Source organism: Ictidomys tridecemlineatus, chromosome 8 (genome assembly GCF_052094955.1).
Source record: "Ictidomys tridecemlineatus isolate mIctTri1 chromosome 8, mIctTri1.hap1, whole genome shotgun sequence".
In the NCBI taxonomy this organism is placed as follows: domain Eukaryota; kingdom Metazoa; phylum Chordata; class Mammalia; order Rodentia; family Sciuridae; genus Ictidomys; species Ictidomys tridecemlineatus.
In genome coordinates, this window is record NC_135484.1 from 15,048,177 (window position 1) to 15,067,713 (window position 19,537).

Sequence of the window (19,537 nt, forward strand, 5' to 3'; positions counted from 1 at the left end):
CATTTTTAAACATGTCTTCTTGTACGTATTCCCAGAGCTTGTCTATGACACATTTTCACAGTGAAATTTCAGGATTGAAGGATGTCCTTCAACTCTACTAAATAGCTTTTCAAGGTGCTTATTTCAATTTAAATCCCTTACAGTGATACGTGAATCCCTAAGCTCCACAAATGTCAGACTGTCACCTGTTTCCCCATATTGCCAATATGATCGGTGAACTTAAACAGGAAGCCAGGGGACTTTTCGTGTGTCTTTTAACCACCATGATCCTCACCTATGAATGACCTGTTATTTGCCCACTTTTCTATGGACTGTCTTTTTCTTTCTGACTTAGAGGAGTCCAAGATTCTAATTACCAGCTAAATGTTTGCTGTAAATATTTTCTAGCCTACACCTGTCTTTTCACTTTTTTTTCATGATTTCTTTTCAGAAAAGTGACTTTTTTGTGTGTGTCTGAATGCAGTCTAATTTATATACCTTTTATTTAAAATGTTGTGATTTTGGGGTTCTCTCTGTTTCTGAAGAGGGTTTAGTACTTCTTAACAAAGCAATTTCATTTTTTAAGTATATACATTATGGAGCAGGAATTGGCAAAGAAGCTGTTTGTTTTTGTAAAGCTTTTTGTTTTTCAGTACTAGAGACTGAACCCAGGGCATCACACCGGTTAGGTAAACGCTCTACCGTTAAGCCACATCTCCAACCAGGCTGGTCCACAACTTGCCATCCTCCTGCCTCAGCCTCCATAGTAGCTGGGATTACTGACCCAAGTCAGTAGTAAATAAAATTTTATTGGAATTTAGCCACACGAGTTTACAGGGTAGACATTTTGGGTCTCTTAAGCTATCCTTTCTATCTCAGCATCTTAAAAGCATACTCCTACATTTTTTTCCTAGAAGATTTACAGTTTTGCTTCCCACATTTAGATCTTTAATCTAGAAGTGATTTTTTGGTTTGTTTGTTTGTTCAGAGTGTCAGGCTGGTACTTCTGTTTTATCCACATGTATAACTAGTTTAAAAAGCATCATTTTTTAATTGTCAGTCCTTTCCGTACTGACCAGGAACTCCTGCTCTCAAGTTTCCAAAGATGCATGAATCTGTTCACAAGTGTCTTTTCCTCAAATAGTCTGTCTAATTACAATGAATATATTATTAATTCATACTAAGTTGAGCAACCCTTACCTGAAATGATTAGAAGTATTTTAAACTTTGGAGGTTTTAGATTTGAAATTATCTGCCCAGATGAGTTGGTTGAGCATCCCTAACCTGAGAATTCAAAATCTAAACTCTTGAAACTTTTTGAGTATCACATCAGTACAAAAATGTTTCAGATTCTGGAACATTTAGACTTTTGGATTAGGGATGTTCAACTTGTATATACATGGATAGGTCTCCTACTTACTATTTTTGCAAAATAGTCTTATTTTGTCTTCTATGCTTTCATGAAAACTTTTGAATCAATTTGTCAAATTCTACAAAAAAATATCATGCCAGGATTTTGATTAAAATGTATAGATTAATTTGGAGACAACATAGTCTTAGCTGTGAACATAGTATCTCTGCTTTGTTTTCTTAATAACTTTCATTACAATTAAATAATTACTTTAAAAAATTTAGATACAATTTTCATTAATTTCTTTTCTGTCTCTTTCTTTGTATTACTATATTATCTAGAAATTCCAGTACAATGCTAACAGGCCCTCTTGTCTGTCCTAATTTTAAATGTTTCTAATATTTTCATTATTAAGTGAGGTTAAGAAACTCCTTTAGTTCGAGTGGGTTTTGTTGTTTTAAAGAAAAACTCATAATGAATATTAGAATTTTTTTTCAAATGAGTTTTCTATACGTACTATGGTAAGAACATAGTTTTAAATTTGATTTTCAATGTTAAATCACCCTGGCAAGCCTAAAATAAACCAAATTCAGTGGTATTTGATTTTATAAGATTTTTCTCATGACTATTTCATCTCTATTCACAGATAAAATCAACCGGTTAATTTTCCTTAGCATGTTGTCCTTATGTGGTTTTGAGACTCATAAAATGAGTTAGGACACGTTCCTTCTTTCTCCACTCACTGGAGAAAAGATGAGATTAGAACAATCTGTCCTTTGATTTGTAAAACCACCTGCTGTGTCTTTTTTTGTTTGCTTCCTTAGCAAGAAGACTGATTTAATGTCTTCAATGGAAATATGCTATTCAATTTTACCTAAGTCCACTTGGTAAGTTACATGGAAAGTCTTCATTTCATTCACATTTTCAAATTCACAAGAGTAACAGTGTTCACAGTCTCCTTTTTAAAAAGCAATTTCTATTTCTGTGGTTATATTATTGGTGCCCTCTCTTTATCTTATTTTGGCCTGCGGTATGGCAGTCTTTTCCAAGGACCAACTTTGGGCTTTGTTGATAATCTCTCACATATGTTTTCTATCGCACTAATATCTGCTTTTAAAGACTCCACGTTGCTCTTTCTCTAACTCCTGAAATTAAGTGCTGTTTGTCCACTTCTAGCCCTTCCTCCTTCCTAGTGTAAATGCTCGAGGCTGCACGTTTCCCACGTGGAATTTACCTTGCTTTGAAGCTGGGGTGTCTTCCACTGGGAGATCATTGTCATGGACCCTTTTCTCTGGAACAGGCATTGAAGTGCAGCCTCCAAAGATCCATGAGCCCCTATCACCAAGACCTTCTTTCCATCTAAGCTGACACCTAACAACCAAATAAAAATTAAACATTATAAGAGAAGCCCAGATCTTTGCTCCCAGATAGACATAATTTAAGGAAAAACATTCTTTTAAAACTTGGCTCTTCAGCACCAATCACAGAGACTATGAACCAGGAGTGGCACAAGGTAACTAACCGAAATTCTCAGGTTACATCCTCTCCCTTCCACTCTCACTGCTGACGTTGTGTCTGCAACATGTTCCTAAGTTTTACTAGCCATACTTTCAGAATTATCTGGTAAAGTGGCTTGGAATCATCCATGATGATAACTCAGATAATGTAGAAACACCATTATGTATGAATTAGCTCAGAGTTCGGAGCCCAACGGATATGGTACAAAGGATATGGTCTGAAAGTCAGTCTTTGAACACAACTCTGCTGTGTATTTGTAGATTTTTGTTTTCTTCATGTTCGGGTAGGGAAGGGGCATCTACCTCTTTTCTATTCAAATTGGAGAAGTGAAAAATTTAGTTAGTGGAACTTTTATGTCTTCAGCTAGAAAGCCCCTAAATAATAAGATCTCAGTATTAATGTATTTATTTCCATTTTGGTGACATGAACTTTTCTCTTTGACTTGCAGGTCAAAAGGACAATGATGGAAATGAAGTCATGATTACTGAAAAACCTATGGCTCATTAATCAGTCCCAGTCTAGATTTCTGGGTTCTACACAACATCAACAGCGTCTTCATTTCAGTCTAAAATGAGTCTTATCTAGATTTAGATAACAGATTTGAGAAATTGAAACCTGAAATTTCTTGGTGGTTATTTCAACCATTTCATGAGAGAAATGGAAAATGTTTATAACAGACTAACATTCATTTCTGCCATTTTCTCTTTCATATTCTCATATAATCAATCCTATAGAAAAAGTTTTCAGTTATTCATTTGTATCTCCCGAAAAAAGAGAAAAATAAAGTCAACATTAAATATCACTCTGTGCTTCAATTAGAATCTTTCAGAAACAAATCCTTATTTTAAAAATCATGTAATATTTTTAAAAAATCCTTATTTTAAAAATAACAGCAATAAATAGAAATTGGCATTCTCAAAGGAGCATCAGACCTGATTTTCCAAGAAGTTCAATCACAGCTCTGGCAACAGGTGAGACGAAACATTCATGAGCATCCCCACGTACCAGCTTCCCCAGGTTGATATCAGTCACTCTGAATTGGAGAAGAAGGGAGGTGTGATGTGAAAACCCGAGTCCCAAACCACTTGACAGTAATTCACATGACCCTTTGGCCATGTTTGATGAAAGAATATATTAAATGAGAGTTAAAGGGGAGGCAGGAAGCCAAGGCCAATATCTTCTTAAAGCAGCCCCCCAAACTCCTCCTGCTGCCCCTCCGTGGGTATTCTGGTTCTGTGCACACACCAAGGACAGCACAGGGCAGCACAGGGCTTCCCCTCACAACCACAGGAAAGGGTGCCCTGCTACTGTGCTGTCTACTTTCCAACCTCAGACCAGTAAACCTGGGATTCACAGATCTGACCCCCACGTGACTCAGTAGTCATCTCCTTGGCAAATCAAGGGGAAAAAAAAATAAGTGATCACATGCTTTCGATGGCTTCTGTGACTTTCCTTGTTCAAATCTAGGAAGAAAGCCAGGCAGAGTGGTGCATGCCTGTAATCCCAGTGACTTCCAGTGATGTGGGAGGCTGAGGCAGGAGTATCACAAGTTGGAGGCTAGCCTCAGCAATTTAGCAAGACCCCATCTCAAAATAAGTGGTGGGGCATCCCTGGGTTCAATATCTCCCGTACCACAAAAAAAAAAAAAAAGAAAAAAAAAAGAAAGAAAGAAAGAAAGAAAAAATGTTGGACAAACATCCAAAAAACAAGAAGCCTAAAATGATGGGCTCAATCCAGATTACTAACAAAATGAAGACAACATGTTTTCATAATTCTTTTTATAATATTCCTTGTAGGATAGATTTGAAACTACTGTTCCCTCAGACTGTCAGGTTCTATAAATTTTCTCATTGATTAGAGCTTTTTCTCCCTTTGGGGTGAGTCTCCTATATGATTACAGAGTTTCATGACAACAGATGTTTTTTCTGGTGGTGCTGGGGACTGAACCCAGGGCCTTGGGCATCGTCAGCTGGTGTTCTACCACTGACCTATACCTGCCGTCCTCAGCAGTCCCTAGTTTTACTCCCAGGCATAATGAAAGGATGGAAGGGGGAAGCCTGGGTGTCTCAGGGAGGGAGCGGCCTCTCCAGCCCCGGAAGGAGATGCCAGATCTGGAGTTTAGCTTTATAAATTTGCTTACAACCATGTAACCCTAAATACACTGTTTCTTTTGGCCATAGTACAAAATTCTTTCCTATATTGCCAGGTAAAACAATGGGAGTTCTAATCCCCAGGAAATGTGCTGATCCTCCATTGTAGCCCGGACTGTCTCCATGTACCTTACGTCACACCATGATGTGAAGCAAGAGACCAGCATCAGACAGAGCATGGATTCCTGCTCCTAGGCCTGTCTCCAATTTCAAATAAAATCTCGTACCATTAATAAAAGTATTTGTTTTGTTTTTCTCAACTGGCCTGGGGCTGAGGCAGAATATGGTACTGCTGGGGAATCAGGTCTTAGATTTCTCCTCTGGTCTGGTAGAATTACCTAGGAAAAGGTATTAGAAGAGCAGGGTGGCCAGACTCTGTAAGACAGGAACTTGTTCAGACAATAGGAAGGTCTAAGATTATCTCCAAAATGGCTCCTAAGCACTACAAAAGGGCCAGGGTATTGTCCCAGATACAGAACTTTTCTACACAGAATTTTATAAGTTCTCCAACCCTTGAAATATTGAAAATGATTTTTTTTTTCATCTTCCAATCACTGACAGTTGCACAAAAAAACAAAAACAAAAACCCTCAAACAACAACAACAACAACAAAGAGAATTTAGGCGGAAAGAAATCTCAGTAGAAAAAATAATGTTGCAATAAATATTGATAATTTTCTTTCATAATTTTCTTACCCATCTACATCTTTCTCTGGTTTTAAGGCATTGAGGATTTTGTTGCTAAATAAGTCCTCAGAGACCTGAAGGGCAAGGCCATGTACTCTGTTGTCTTCATTAATCTTCAAGATTTCATCTATAATCTAAAGAGGAAAAAAAAAATACTTGTGTGGAAATAAGACCCAACAAAAGCAGCTTTATATTGAAAAATGGGTTCCTGATGCATCTGTTATCATTTCTTTTTACTCCTTTTCGAAGACTTTTGGTGTACATCACAATGAAGAAGTTTATTGCCTCTTTTCGTCACGTTTATAAAAGCTCAGAAGAAGCTTGGCTGAATTTCTTAGTGACCTCATGGTTCTTTTCACTACTCTGCCAGAAAAGAGCAAACGAGAGCAGAGCTTCACAGTTATTAAGGTCCAGATGGACAGAAGACCATCCCTGTCAACAGGCGTATTTTAACCCCAACACACCACAGGCTTCCAGGGAGGCCTGGATCTCAAGCACTCCTCTCCCCCAGGCTCTCTGCATCTAAATGGCACACAGGAAGCTTTCCCAATGGCTTTTGAGAGAGAAATTCTCAGCACACAGAGTTCCTTTTTATAGGGAACACTAAAATAATTTATAACTTATGAAAACAGTTTGGGAAGCTGACATGAACTAGATGGTGAATGACTAGATGCCTCGCCAAGGAAGCAACATTTTTCTTCTTTCTCCGATTACCACTTTTCTTATGCCAGAAGATAAGATCCTGATTCATTTTACATAACCGAATCATTTGCTCATGAGTAAGAAGATTCTAGCTCATGCATATGGATCTCACTTAGAGGAAGCATTGATTGATCACTTTTTTTCTATTGTCTTAATAAAAATTATTGGAGCATTACTGCCTAGTAGGGGAAGAAAAGGATATTTGAGATAACCAATTCAGAAAGAAAATTGTTTCATTCACTCAGCTAAGTGGCTTGCTTCTTCCCACTGGGAATAGAACCCAGGATCAGGCTTGCTAGGCAAGCACTTCACCACTGAGCTACAACTGCACTCTTTTCTTTTTTAAATTTTGAGGTGGCATCTGGCAAGTTGCTCAGAATGGCTTTGAACCTGGGATCCTCAGCTTCCCAAGTAGCCGAGTTACAGGTGTGTACCGCTATACCCGGGTGCTCACTATTTTTTTACCCAATTAAAAAACAAACAAACAAACAAACAAACGTTTTTGTTTCAGTACTGGGGGTTGAAGCCAAGGGCACTTCATCACTGAACTACATCCTCAGTCTTTCTCTGCTTGCCCCCTTCTAGTTTTAGTTTGAGACAAGGTCTCACTCAGTTGCAGGAGTCAGCCTCAAACTTGTGTTCCTCCTGCTTCCGCCTCCCAAGTTGCTGGAATTACTGGAGTGTGTCACTGTGTCCTGCCCAACATATAGGTTTGGAACACCGACTTTGCCTGAGTTCTAAGTAAAGGAAATAGCTGTGAACAAAACTGTCCCTGTAAACTTCATATTCTCATGGGGAGGCAAGACACTTCCCCTATCCAATAATAATATTAAAAGCTCTGGAAGGGACCAAAATGTGAAGAGAAACAAAGCAGGTTAAGGGGTAAAGGGCTGATAGCGTGATGGCCGTGACCTCTAAGCAGAGCTCAGAATGTAGAGAGGGAACCTCTGTTGCCTGTATCTCAGATTTGGAAGAGGCCACAAAAGTCAAAATACCTTAGTAAATTAAGATATTCCTTTCCAATGTAATAATAATACTCCATAACTCCACACTAATTTGCTTTATCAGAATTTCACGCCAGAAAAATAGAAAAATAAACGATTCCTTGTCAAAAAATAAGTCAGGGGCTGTGGATGACAGTGTCAAGATGACCTAAAGAAATGCATATTCTATGGCAGACGGTGGGGGTCCTGACTAATTGGCGAGCCAATTTTTCTGCATCTGGTGAACGCTGTGTCACAGGTGTCTTAATAGTCGTCACTCTCTGAAATGATGTGCAGCAGAATCTGTTTGCCCATATCCGGGTTTCTCTTCTTCCCTAGTAACTGACCTCTGATTGCTGGCTGAGGTAGTAAGTGATCTGAGGCCTCCTGGTATAAACACTACCTTTCCCAGCCTTTCTTGTGGTCCCGCCAGGTAACTAGGACAGAACCAAGACAAGGGGAGAATTGTGGCCTTCAGGAAATCCTCTTACAGGGGAGAGAGGGAGCCTGTCTCTGTCCTGTCTTTCCCTTGCTACTGACAATGTTGAACTCTTCCTGGGTCATGTAATCCTGAAAAGAGGCAAGGTTAGGAAACCTGCCCCCAATTTCTGTGTCCTGCCAAGAACTGCTTCTTCCTACAGGACTTAAGAAGACTCACAGATCACATAAGACATAGGCAAGAAATAGACTACCAGCATCCACCCTCAGTCTCATAAATGATTAGCTGATCACTTGCTCCCACTGCCGATCAGAATAAAATGCCTGCAGGTCCCTGAACCTTGGGCCACCCTCAGGCTGAGTAAGCAGGTGTCCCTGTGGAGAACAGACTGGCCCCAGAGAACACTGTTCTCTGCTCTAAGATCCCATCAAGCCAGGCTTTCATCCCATTCCTCACACCCCTCCTCTGCCCCGTTTATTCCTCCCTATAAAAGATAACCCCTCTCTGCCTGACTCTGGTCAGGATGGCAGGCCTCACAGTCACGTATTCTCCTTACTGCAATACAAGTAGTTCCCCGTCATCTGCAGTTTCACCTCCTAAGCTTTCAGTTACTTGTGATCAACCATGGTATAGAAACACTAAGTGGAAATTTCCAGAAATAAACAATTCTTAGTTTATAGTTGTGTACTGTTCTGAGTAGCGAGATGAAATCTAGCACCTGCCCCTTCCTCCTTCCCAGGATGTGAGTCCTCTCTTCGTCTAGAGTGTCCACACTGTATATGTTACCTGCCTCTTAGTCACTAAGCAGCTGTCTGGTTAGCCAATCAGTCACAGCATCGCAGTGCTTGTCTTCACGTAACCTTTATTTTACTTAATGATGGCCCAAAGCACAAGGGTAGGTAGTGAAGCAGGGAATTCAGATACACCCAGGAGAAGCCACAAAGTGCTGTATCTCTAGGGTCTGGGATCATTGGGGGTTTCAGGTATCCACTGAGTGTCTAGGAACTTTTTGTCCCCCTTCCTCACTTTCCCTGTTGTAACAGTTTCTTTCTATACCTTGAAAGAATCCTTCTGAACAACACTGTTTACCAAGTCTGGATTTATTTTTATTTGACAGCAGCTGGAATGTGAGTGTGACTGGTAGAGGTGACCCTGCCATCATCAACCAGGCATATAACAGAGTGCATGGACCAGCAGGAAGGACTAAGCCTCGGACAACTCTGTGGTGCTACCAGCCTGGCTCTGCTGACTTCTGAACTTCACTCACGTACAAGGAGATAAACTCCTCTGCTATTTAATACTCTGTTACTTGAGGCTTTCTATCCTATGAATCCCAACCCGATCCTTATAGAGGAAAGCCAGCCACAAGAGGCCCAGGTCCTCTGAAGGCCTGTGGTGTGTAGCCCAGCCCCCTTGCCACTGCTGATGGGGTGCTGCTTCTCCCGCTGGAGGTGACAGGAGGGAAGGCTGCTGGCAGAAACTACTAGATCACGTGGAATAGCAGCAAGAAGAAACTCGGGTGTTTTTTATCAGCTGCCTCACGATGCCACTGAAGGAGTCCCAGAATGCTAGCCGAGGGGTTACGAATTTGATGTGGTGTCCCCCAGTAGCTCCTGTGAATGCACAAACATTGAGTGGTGAAGTGATTAGTTTGAATGGTGGCCTGGGTGGTAATGTAAGCAGAGCGGCGCGGCTGGAGGAGCGGGGTTGCTAGGGAGTGCACCTTCCCTGTGGCTTCCTGACTCCACTGTGAGCTGAGCAGCTGACCTCCACTGGGCCCTTGTCCTGCAATATGCTGCCTCACCTCGCCGAGAGCTATGGAGTCAGCCATGGAGCCAGCCGTCTCTGGACTGAGACCTTTGAAGCCACAAGCCCCAAATAAACTTTTTGTCCTGTAAGCTGTTCTCCTTGGGGTTTTGGTCATAGTGATGAAAAAACTGACTAAAACCCCTGAAGATCGGCTTGTCAGGGTCAAAGGACTTATCCGGACAGAGCAAGGACAGAGCCGGGTCTCCAGACATCCACAGTCTGACAGTTTTACCAGCCGCTGAGGCAGTGGCTGAGGAAGCAGTCAGAAGCACAAAGCCACAGCTCAAGTCATCCGAGAAACACAGTGGGTGACAGGAAGACACTGACATCAGAGGAAAAAACGGACCCTTCCCCCTGCAAATTCAGGCCCAAGAAAGCCTGTTCTCCCCACCACCAGGAGACGTCCTGAGGGCTCGAGAGGAAAGAGGAGTGGACAGGGCTGGGCTGGAATTACCTCATCCTCGCTGCTGTCTGGAGGAAGGCAGATGTGACTGATGTTCAGACCAGCCTGAAAGGAACACGAGGTTGTCGGTCACTAGGAGCTTATAGTGATGAGAATTACAATGAATTAAAACAAGATAAAACCAAACCAAAAAAACAGCAATGCTCACCTCCTCAGCCAAATTCTGGTTGACTTCCTGCATCAAGTTGTCATCTCCTGTCTTAGGAGAGAGAGACAAGAGGAGAAGAGAAGGTAATGACGTGAAGAACACATCTCAAGAAGGCACAGAACAATGCAGCGACAGATTATTGTGATTACAAATGATCTAATCATAAAGACAGTATGGAAAATGCATAAAAAATAAAAACGGACTAACAGCTGGTATTTAGGAACATACCCAGACTTCCAAGTTATGTTACTTCGACCCAGCTTCCTGCTAACTACCGTTCCTAGTGAGGGGCTATGGATCCGACCCCAAAGAACCTAAGTACCCAGAGCACGGCTCTATATCTGGAAAAGCACACCCCGACAGATCTGGAAGCTGCTCTTCTGACACACTGGAAGCATGCCAAACACAACAGGGCAGTTCAATTCCTTGGGTGTGCCAGGCTCTAGGCTTGGCCACCTCGTCCCTTCCCTGCACCTGCCATCACACAAGGATGCCAGTGATGAGGGCAAACAGTGCAACGGTAGCTCAGCACTAAAGGGCTGCCGCCAAACAATGTTCATGACACGCAATGCCCTTTTGACATGGTAATGACTCCTGGCATGTCAAGCTTACAGCAGGCATTAAAAGATTGAGTGAAGAGATTACCAAGCACCCACATGTTGTCTAGCGGCTGTCTTTCTCAGAGACAAAGGGGAGCCTTTTTCCCAATCACCTCCAAATCACAGTTGATAAGCATTTATAAACACCCACGGGCTACATTAAATCCTGCACTATGCAATTTGTGTGGGCACCTGACTGCTGACCTCTGGGGCCACCCACACTTACAGAGGACTCAGCAGGGCAACCACCAAGCATCAACAAACCGAGCCTGCTCTTCCCAGACAAGAAGCGAGCTGGTCTTCTGTTGATGATCATTTTCTAAATTGAGAGGCATCCTGAAGTAGCACGAAGGCTTACCTGAATGATAACCAGAACCGGCTGAAAGGTAGGGTTTTTTTCTTGCAATAAATTCAGCACTTCTTTCGAATTTTGAATGACTTCTCTAAATTGAGAAAGGAAAACAGAAGTCATTTCTTTGTTAATGAGGAGAAAGAATGGATAGGACATATTTTCTTAAAAGTTCACGGTATCTTCTTACACAGTTTGTTACTGTAGGTGACAATAAGAAGACAACAGGAGGAGCGCCCAGGTTACCGTGCACGGTGGGGAGAAGCAGGACAACAGTGCCAACAGGGACCTCAAGAAATCCTAACTTGTAAAAATGTGACAATCTAATTTTTAAAAATATGCAGAGGAAACAAGCTAAATGTTAATGATAATTTTCTAGAGGTGAATTTTTCTCTTGCATTCCCCAAGTTAATTATACCCAAAAGTTTGGGTTTCTATTTTAAGTAATCCCATTCCTCTACCAGAGAAATGAGTTTGGGGACCATGGAGAAGGAAAGAAAATGTAGGTGGGGAGAGGGTGGTGGAGACAGGGGCTCAGAGAGGGGGCTGGCTGTTGGATAAGAAATGGTATTGGGCTGATTTCTTCGTCCCAGAGTTTCAAAAACAATGTGAAGGGAGAGGAAGGGGAGGGAAATGTAAGTTGCAGAAATGGGGTACATCAGAATCCATTTGGTAGCACCCTAAAGGCCTCTCTGGAAGAGCCTCTACCTACGAGGGGCAGCGCCTCTCAAACTCAGCCCTTTGTTTCACAGCCCCAGAGGTAAAAGGTACCAGCCCAGGGTGGGTAGACCAGGTAAATATGGCAAGAACCAGGCTTGCTCTCTGGATGAGGGATTTCAGAAGCCACCTTCACCCATATGAAATGTTCTCATTAGCACACCAACAACACCAGTAGGCCCTCCCCCCCCCTTGTTGAGAGCCTCGGCCATGCCTGGCATTTGCTAGAGGGAATGTTTGAGATCATTGAGATGATGATTGGAGTTAAGCTAATATATAATTGCTGTGATGCTGGATTGATTGTATTGCATATTTGACCTTTACTGTTGGGCAATGGGGTGGCTCTTGCTGCTTTGGAGTTCTCGAGGGGATTCCTGGAGGGTTTGCATTAGCTGGGGAAGGTCCGGAGGAGGGATTTCCAGTTGGTGTGGTGTGTGCCTGGAGGAGCTGCGGAGGGTGGCATGAGAGAGAGGTTCCCAGGGAGCCTGTGTGGAGTGTGCTGGTGGAGTTCGGAAATAAAGTTTGTTCCTGCTTGAGTGGCTCGTGATTTGTGCCCAGCCAGACTGCGGCACCCGCTCTTCACAATAGATCAAAGTTCACCCTTGGAAGTTCCTGACTTAAGTGTCAAAACCATGTTTTTTGAATCCAGGGACTTGCACATGCTAGGCAAGCATTCTACCACTAAACTATACCCCTAGACCATCTTCAAATGGTGTTTTTGGTCTCCAACAGGTTCTTACAAGCACCTGATAGATTTCAAAAAATACAAGAGATTCCTGCAAGATCCCATCAGCAGTCAGTTGCCAAGAGCAACTCCCAGTTTTCAACAAGGTAGTTAGAAATGTGACCAGAGGGCACTTGGCAGCCCTCTGGTGGGTGGACGAGCTGAATGGTTGTTCAGGACAGAAATGCTTCCAAACTCACAACCAACAAGCCTCTGTATTGTCTGTCACCCAGGCTAGAAATGGAAGACTAGGTGGGCAGGCAACTGTACATAGCCATTTGTTTGTTTTGGTTTAAACACTTGGGATAAAGCAACCTAATTCCCAGCAAAGTAGCTGTGCTATTGTGTTGAATAAATGAGGTCAAATGGTAAAGTTGGTAAATTGCCATATAAATGGGCACTACACCCCATGGGTCCTGGGACGGGTGGCTGAGGCCCACAAGCCGCACTGCCTCCCAGCCTGCAGAGGCTGCTCACGCATGGGAGTGGCAAAAGGACCATCCAGGAAACTTGCTAAAAATAAAGGTTTCTACACTCGCCCCAGAGAGTCTGAGTCAAGATTTTGGGTGGGGCCCAGGAATGTGTCTCTCAGACTGGGCGTCGGGTCACTGACATGGAAACACAGCCCGGTCTGGAGCTCTACCAGGGCTGGCAGTTGGCTTGGTCTCCACGGAGCCCGGCTTCCTTATCTGTAAGACAGGTGCTCCCCAGGGGCTCTCAACCTTTTCCTTCTTCTTTTCTATTCTCTTACTTTTTCTGGATGTAGGAGGGACACTGGGGATGGAACCCAGGGGCACATGTCCAACCACCTTATTTTTTATTTTAGGACAGGATCTCCCTTAAGTTGCTGAGATTTCAATAACTTGCTTCAACTGGTCTCAAACTTGTGATCCTCCTGCTTCAGCCTCCCTAGTCACTGGGAATGTGGATCCACACCCCAGCTCCCTGATTCCTTTTTTATGATTGGATTTTTTTTCCTGTGCTATAAAGCTAACCTAAGCACTAAAAACACTCATACTGATAGCAATAGTCATTTCCTCAGAAACATCCAAAGTCTTGCCCACCTCAATAAAACAAAAAGAAAACTACCACAGATAAGTCATGGGTAAAAAGAGGTTTTCCTTTTAAAATAGCTGGGAGAGTATAGAAGATATGGGTGGATAAACAGGGTTCAACATTGTAGCCAACAAAGCTAATAAAACAAATCGTCCTTGCCCAGACAACCTGCCACTTGTTTGAGGGTTACTCATTATTCCGACAGTGATGAGCACAGCAAGCAAGAAGCCACCAGGTTCAACGAAGCCAAAAAGTAGCACAAATGTTTCTGATCAGAGATTTTCCAGAACACATGGCCCTGTTAACTCCATCTGACTGGGAACAAGTGGGAGGAGTGTGTGATGCTAGCTGGACTGTCATGTGTAACTAAAACTCAGAATTCTAGTATTAAAGATAATTTAATAGTATCCTAAGCCATCACCACTAGCTTTATTATTCGTTACAATTACCCTAGATGTATCTTCCACCATTACTATCTCCAGCAGCTCGTCCTCTGGCCTGCTGGGCAGCAAGTAGGTTAGCAGGACACAAAGCTGCCTCAGCTAGCTGTGGTCATGCTGCCAAAGAGCTGGGGAGGAAGCAGTTGGTCAGGTTATTGAAAACTGTCAATTTAGGTTTATATTTCTGCATGCTGAGCCTATTTATTAATAATGTTCTACATTTCAACTTTTCTATTCTTTACAGGCAAAAGAGGTATTCTAGAAATATAACAAAGGTTTGTAAAGCAGACTCCTCCAAAGACATCCCGGTGTTCAGAGGAGGAGTTCTGGGTAAAAGCAGTGGAGAGCAGTTTAATATTCAACAGTAACAATAACAATGGCTGGGAACTTCCTTTCATAGTACTTCCATGTTAGCTGAACGTGGCCACCAGCTGGGAAGCATATTTCCCAGTGTCACTCACCTGTAGCTGGGTGGGCTCTTGTGAGCCTTCTTGACAATAAGAATGCTCAGTCAAGAGGACCCTGAACCAGCAACCTTGGCCCTTTCCCCGATTGCTGGCTGTGAGGTGGTGACACCAAAGCGATGGTCTTTTTCCCAGAACTGGAGCAGTGAGTAGCCATCACAGGGATCAACTATCATAGGGGTCATCATAGGGATCGTCATCTATGGTTTCTGTGTGTCCCCCAAAGTTCATGTGTTGGATACTTAATCCCCAGTGCAGCAGTGCTGGCAGATAATTGGAAATGAGGACACTTCTGGGAGTGTGTTCCTGATGAAAGGTTGACTTTGCACCCTATCCCTCTTGCCCTTCTGCCTTTGACCATGTTATGATGCAGCCAGAAGGCCTTTGCCAGATACAGACACCTTGATATTGGACTTTCAAGCCTCTGGAACTGCAAGACATTTCTGTTGTTTATAAATTACCCAGGTTGTGGCATTCTGCCATAGCTGCACAAAATGAATTAAGATCTCTATTAGAGTAGCCTGGCCTATTTTCAACAGTATGCAGAAGATTGATCTGAGGGCCCCAACAGGATGATCTTTTTTTTACTGCATTCCACCAAATCTAAGATAACAAAAGACACACCACTATTTTATGAACCACTAAGAAAAAGAAAAGATTCTGCCAGTTAACTGTGGCACAATCTTTTTTAACACAAAGTATTTATGCTATAAGTACTGACAGATTTAGTTATTTATTTATTTTTTTGGTAGTGTTGGGGCTTAAACCCAGGGCCTCTCACACACTACCCAAGTGCTCTACCACTGAGGTACACCTTTGGCCCAACAAAAATTTTTAGACTTATTAACACATGGAATGTGTTTTGCCATAAACCACTCACATTTATGTATATACATAAAAAGAAAACAAACCAACTTAATTGAGGTATTCTGAAATGTCACATTCAGGATCTGCCTTTTCTGAATTTGATTTAAAAACTCCAACATATTTTTGTTATTTGCAGGTCACTGTTTCTACCCCCGACCTCACCCCATACAATTACCATGTGTGTTATAAGAGCACTGGGGATATGGTATTTCTTAAAAGGTCATGTCATTTTTGTCTTCAGTACCTTAGACACCTTCCTGTTACTACAACAGAATATCTAAGTAACTTACAGAGAGGAAAGATTTCTTTTGGTTCACAGTCATGGAGACTCTTGTTCAAGACTGGGCAGCTCACCACTGCCTTGGGGCTCTGGCAAGGGCAAGGCATGATCATGGGAGTATGTGGCAGAGCAAAACCACTTACTTCGTGAGCCAGAAAGAAAAGATAAAGGATACCAGGGTCTCACAATCCCCTTTAAGAACCTGCTCCCAAACACCTAAGGACCTTCTCTAAGGCCCCACCTCTCAAAGTTCCTCCACCTCCTAGCAGCACCACACTGTGGGCCAACCCTTTAACACATGAAGGATATTCAGCATCCCGACTGCAGCACAGGCTCTGCATGTGCTGAATCTGGTGCTGTCATGATTACAACAGATGTTAATGGACATCATCCGAAACCCTATTATTTCCTAAAATTACCTTAGCATGCCGGTAAACTGAGACACTACCACCCAGAACAGTTTACTTACTATACCTCTCAGGGAGCTTGTCCCTTAACTGTTCTGACTCATATTCATGAATCAAGAGCCAACATCTGAGGCTCCTGAATGTCTACTCCAGCTTGACTGTTCTAGTCAGCTTCCTTTCCCCTTTCCTCCAAATCCGGGGGAAACTTTTTCAGAGCTGAGACTTTCAGGAAACCAAGCAGATAACTCAATCAGCAGGTACAGCAATACCCATGGCCATACCAGTTCCTACAGGTGTAGGTAATGCCAGGTGCCAAGTGACTGCCACCTGGCCAACAGTGTCAACCAACTGGAAGACAAATACCAGTTTTAGAGATTCTTAAGACGTATGTCCTAGAGTCCCTTAAGACTCACAACCACTTCATGAAGTCAGTGACTGCCATGGTTTGGATCTGGACTGTCCCCCAAAGACTTGGTCCCCAGTGTAGAAATGTGCAGAGGTGGGGGCTTTCAGGATGTGATTGGATAATAAGGGCTCTGATGTCATCAATGTATTAATCCACTGATGGATTCATAATCTACTAGAAGGTGATAGAAACTGAAGGAGGAGGGGCCTAATTGCAGAAGCAGGTCCTGGGAGGCAAACCTTTGGCAACTACATTTGTCGGTAGGTCCCCACCTCAGCTTCCCCACAGCTGTGAACTGGTAGCTTTCCTCGGGTGACATCCTCCATCCTGATGTTTCTGTTCTGTGTTCTGCATTGGAGCCAGTTGACCATGGACTAAAACCTTTGAAACCATAAGTTAAAAAATTTTCTTCCCCTAAGTTGATTTTTTTCAGGAATATTTTCACAGCAAAGCTAACATTGTGGTTTCAGTTTTATAGAGGAAGACACAGATCCAACAGCTTGCCCACGCACTCACAGCTAATGAGTGGTAAAGTCGAGTTGGAAAGAGGTCACTTGACTCTTACTCATAATTAAATGAAGCAGAGACACATGACTTAACACTTCACTGTGGTTTACAACAGGAGCCAACAAATGAAGACTCACTATTATTGTTATTTATTTGTTTTGAGACAAAGGCTTAATTGGAAAGAAGAGGCATATTCAAGGGAGAACAAGGAAGAAACTCTGGGGGGTAAAGCAAAGAATACACATTCAAGGGAAAATGTGGGCCACCTCCAGAGGGAGAAACCACCCACTATTACATTTTTAAGTGGTTAAAAAAATAGAAATAAAGTCTATGGAATGGGAAAATTAAATGAAATTCAACTTTCAGTGACCATTAATAAGTTGTTCAATTTCATTTAAAAATGATAGAAAAATTTGTTTTGTTATAAAAGTATCTACATCATATTTTAAATTTTAGTTCATTAAATATAAAATGTTTACTACCTGTCCCATTATGCACTTTGGTTTTAGAACACTGAAAAAACTAATTGCCAACATTTGTTGAGGGCTTAGTATGCAACAGTTCCTGGGCGAGGCATTTCCTATGTGTTCTCTCACTTAACTGTTTCATGATCGCTGGTGCTGAGTACTGTTATTTGCTCCATTTTCCCGAGGAACTGAGTTTGGGGGGCCTAGGGGTTTAGAATCCCTCCCAACAACTCTACTCATCTTTACGCATGGCTTTAAACAACTGAACACACACGAACAAAATGCTCAGTTGATCCCAAAACTTGATTCATCCACCACCACAATGCCCAGCATAGATTTGGGAGTGGTTAGAGACTGAAGAGACAGGGTCCCTGCCCTGCTGGAACTTACATGCCAGGTGGGTGAAACAAAAGAAATGAGCCAATAAAAAAGGGACAAGAAAATCTGAGGCAATAATAAGTGCTATCTAGAAAATAAAACAGGGGGATGGGTTTGCCTCCCAAGCTGTCTTCAGAGCCTACCGCACGAAGAGGCTAGGTTGGGAACTGGTTAAAATCTAATGACCCAAAGTCAATCCAACATTCAGAAAATGACAGGTAATCTACATAAATGGCTCCTCCTCCTCATCGCATCATAAAGAAGCCTAGGTAAGTCATCATGGGAGAGAGGAGGGAGGCAGAGACAGGTATGGGTCGGGGGAGGCAGTGACTTTTAGAATGAGGGCTAGAAGCAAAACGGAAGGGGTGGGAAGGGAGTAGGAAGGACCGCCTGCCCAGAGAAAGGGCATCTTAGTTCAGGGAAACACTGGAAAGGGCTTTTCTGCCACCGTCAGGTGGTTCCAGGGCGCATTGCTCGCTCTGGGCCTCGGTGAACCCACTTCTCCACCGAGGGCCTGGCAGGGCTCTTCCTCCTTGGTCCACCACTTAGGGCCGAGGATGGGGACCCGTGTCGAGGTGCCAGTGTGTGGGGGACGCGGGAGGCTCCCACAGTTCGCCCCCGGGTCTGGGGACTCCGTGTCCCCTGCGCAGCGATACTGCAGACACGCCGGCGCGCCCTCTCAGGCTCTTTTTACCGGCCAGGCTCCACCTTCGCCTCGTCGGGACAAGCAGTCAGTCTAGACTCGGGCCCCACACGCAGGGGCCGCGGCGCTGCGGGAGCCCGGTGGCTCCAGCGCCAGGGCAGCCGAGGAGCAATCGCGCGGGCGAGCACCGGACCCGCGCGCCTAGGCAGCCCCGCCACCTCCCCGCGCTTGAAGGCGAATCCCTGGCGGCAGCCCCTCCTCCGGAGTCCCGCCCTCGGCCGCGCCGCCCCTTTCCCGTTCGTGCCGCGCCCGGCGCGGTTGCATCAGAGCGGAGGGCGGCGCGCACGTGGAGCGGGGCGTGCAGGGCGGGCGGTCCAAGCCGCGCGGCGCCGGCTGAGGATGCCCGCCGCCGCCCGACCCCCAGCCTCGCCCCAGAGCGCCCCGGTCCCTAGCCGGCGCGCGGGTCCGCCTCCCCGCACTTCCTCGGCAAACCTCCCAGCGCCCCCAACAAGTTGGCACCAAGCACTCGCTGTTGGCACCACCCCCACGGCGGTCCCCGGGACCCGCCGAAAGCCCAGAGCTCCAGCCGCCCCATCCTGAGTCTCTCGGGCCGCCACCGCTGGGGACCCGCGCGTGGGCCAGGCGGGACACTCACTTGACGATGGAGTCCCGCGCTGGGGGCGCCGGGTGGCCGGGGCCGCAGCTGCTCCGGGCCTGGCCATCCTGCTGCCGCCGCTGCCCGCGCAGACCTTCCCAGCAGGCGCCGCCGCCACCGCCGCCGCCGCTGGCGCGAATGGGCACCCGGAGGTGGCGCGGCGGGCCAGGCGGCCGCGGCAGGAGGCAGGACTGGCGCAGGACGAGCGAAAGGCGCACGCTCATGATGCAGAAGGGAAAGCCGGGAGGCAGGTCCTCCTACCACTCGGGGACTCGGCGGCAAGTGCCTCCCGAAGGTGTCTCGGCGGGCGCCAGAGAGAGCCAAGCCGGCCAGTAACGGGCCAGCGGCGG

The 19,537-nt window shown here is 44.6% G+C and overlaps 1 protein-coding gene across 1 annotated transcript in view; it reads right to left on the reverse strand.

Moving 5' to 3' along the window:
• Positions 1-19,411, reverse strand: part of Mthfd1l (methylenetetrahydrofolate dehydrogenase (NADP+ dependent) 1 like) — a 191,149-nt gene extending 171,738 nt beyond the window's left edge. Inside the window, exons 1-7 of the mRNA XM_078018905.1 lie at positions 19,188-19,411; positions 11,186-11,270; positions 10,229-10,279; positions 10,072-10,125; positions 5,694-5,818; positions 3,781-3,881; positions 2,565-2,701 (exon numbers count right to left, since the gene is read on the reverse strand). Of these exons, the coding sequence (XP_077875031.1) occupies positions 2,565-2,701; positions 3,781-3,881; positions 5,694-5,818; positions 10,072-10,125; positions 10,229-10,279; positions 11,186-11,270; positions 19,188-19,411 (777 nt within the window). The remainder of the gene's footprint in view (positions 1-2,564; positions 2,702-3,780; positions 3,882-5,693; positions 5,819-10,071; positions 10,126-10,228; positions 10,280-11,185; positions 11,271-19,187) is intronic.
• Between the last annotated feature and the right edge of the window lie 126 nt (positions 19,412-19,537).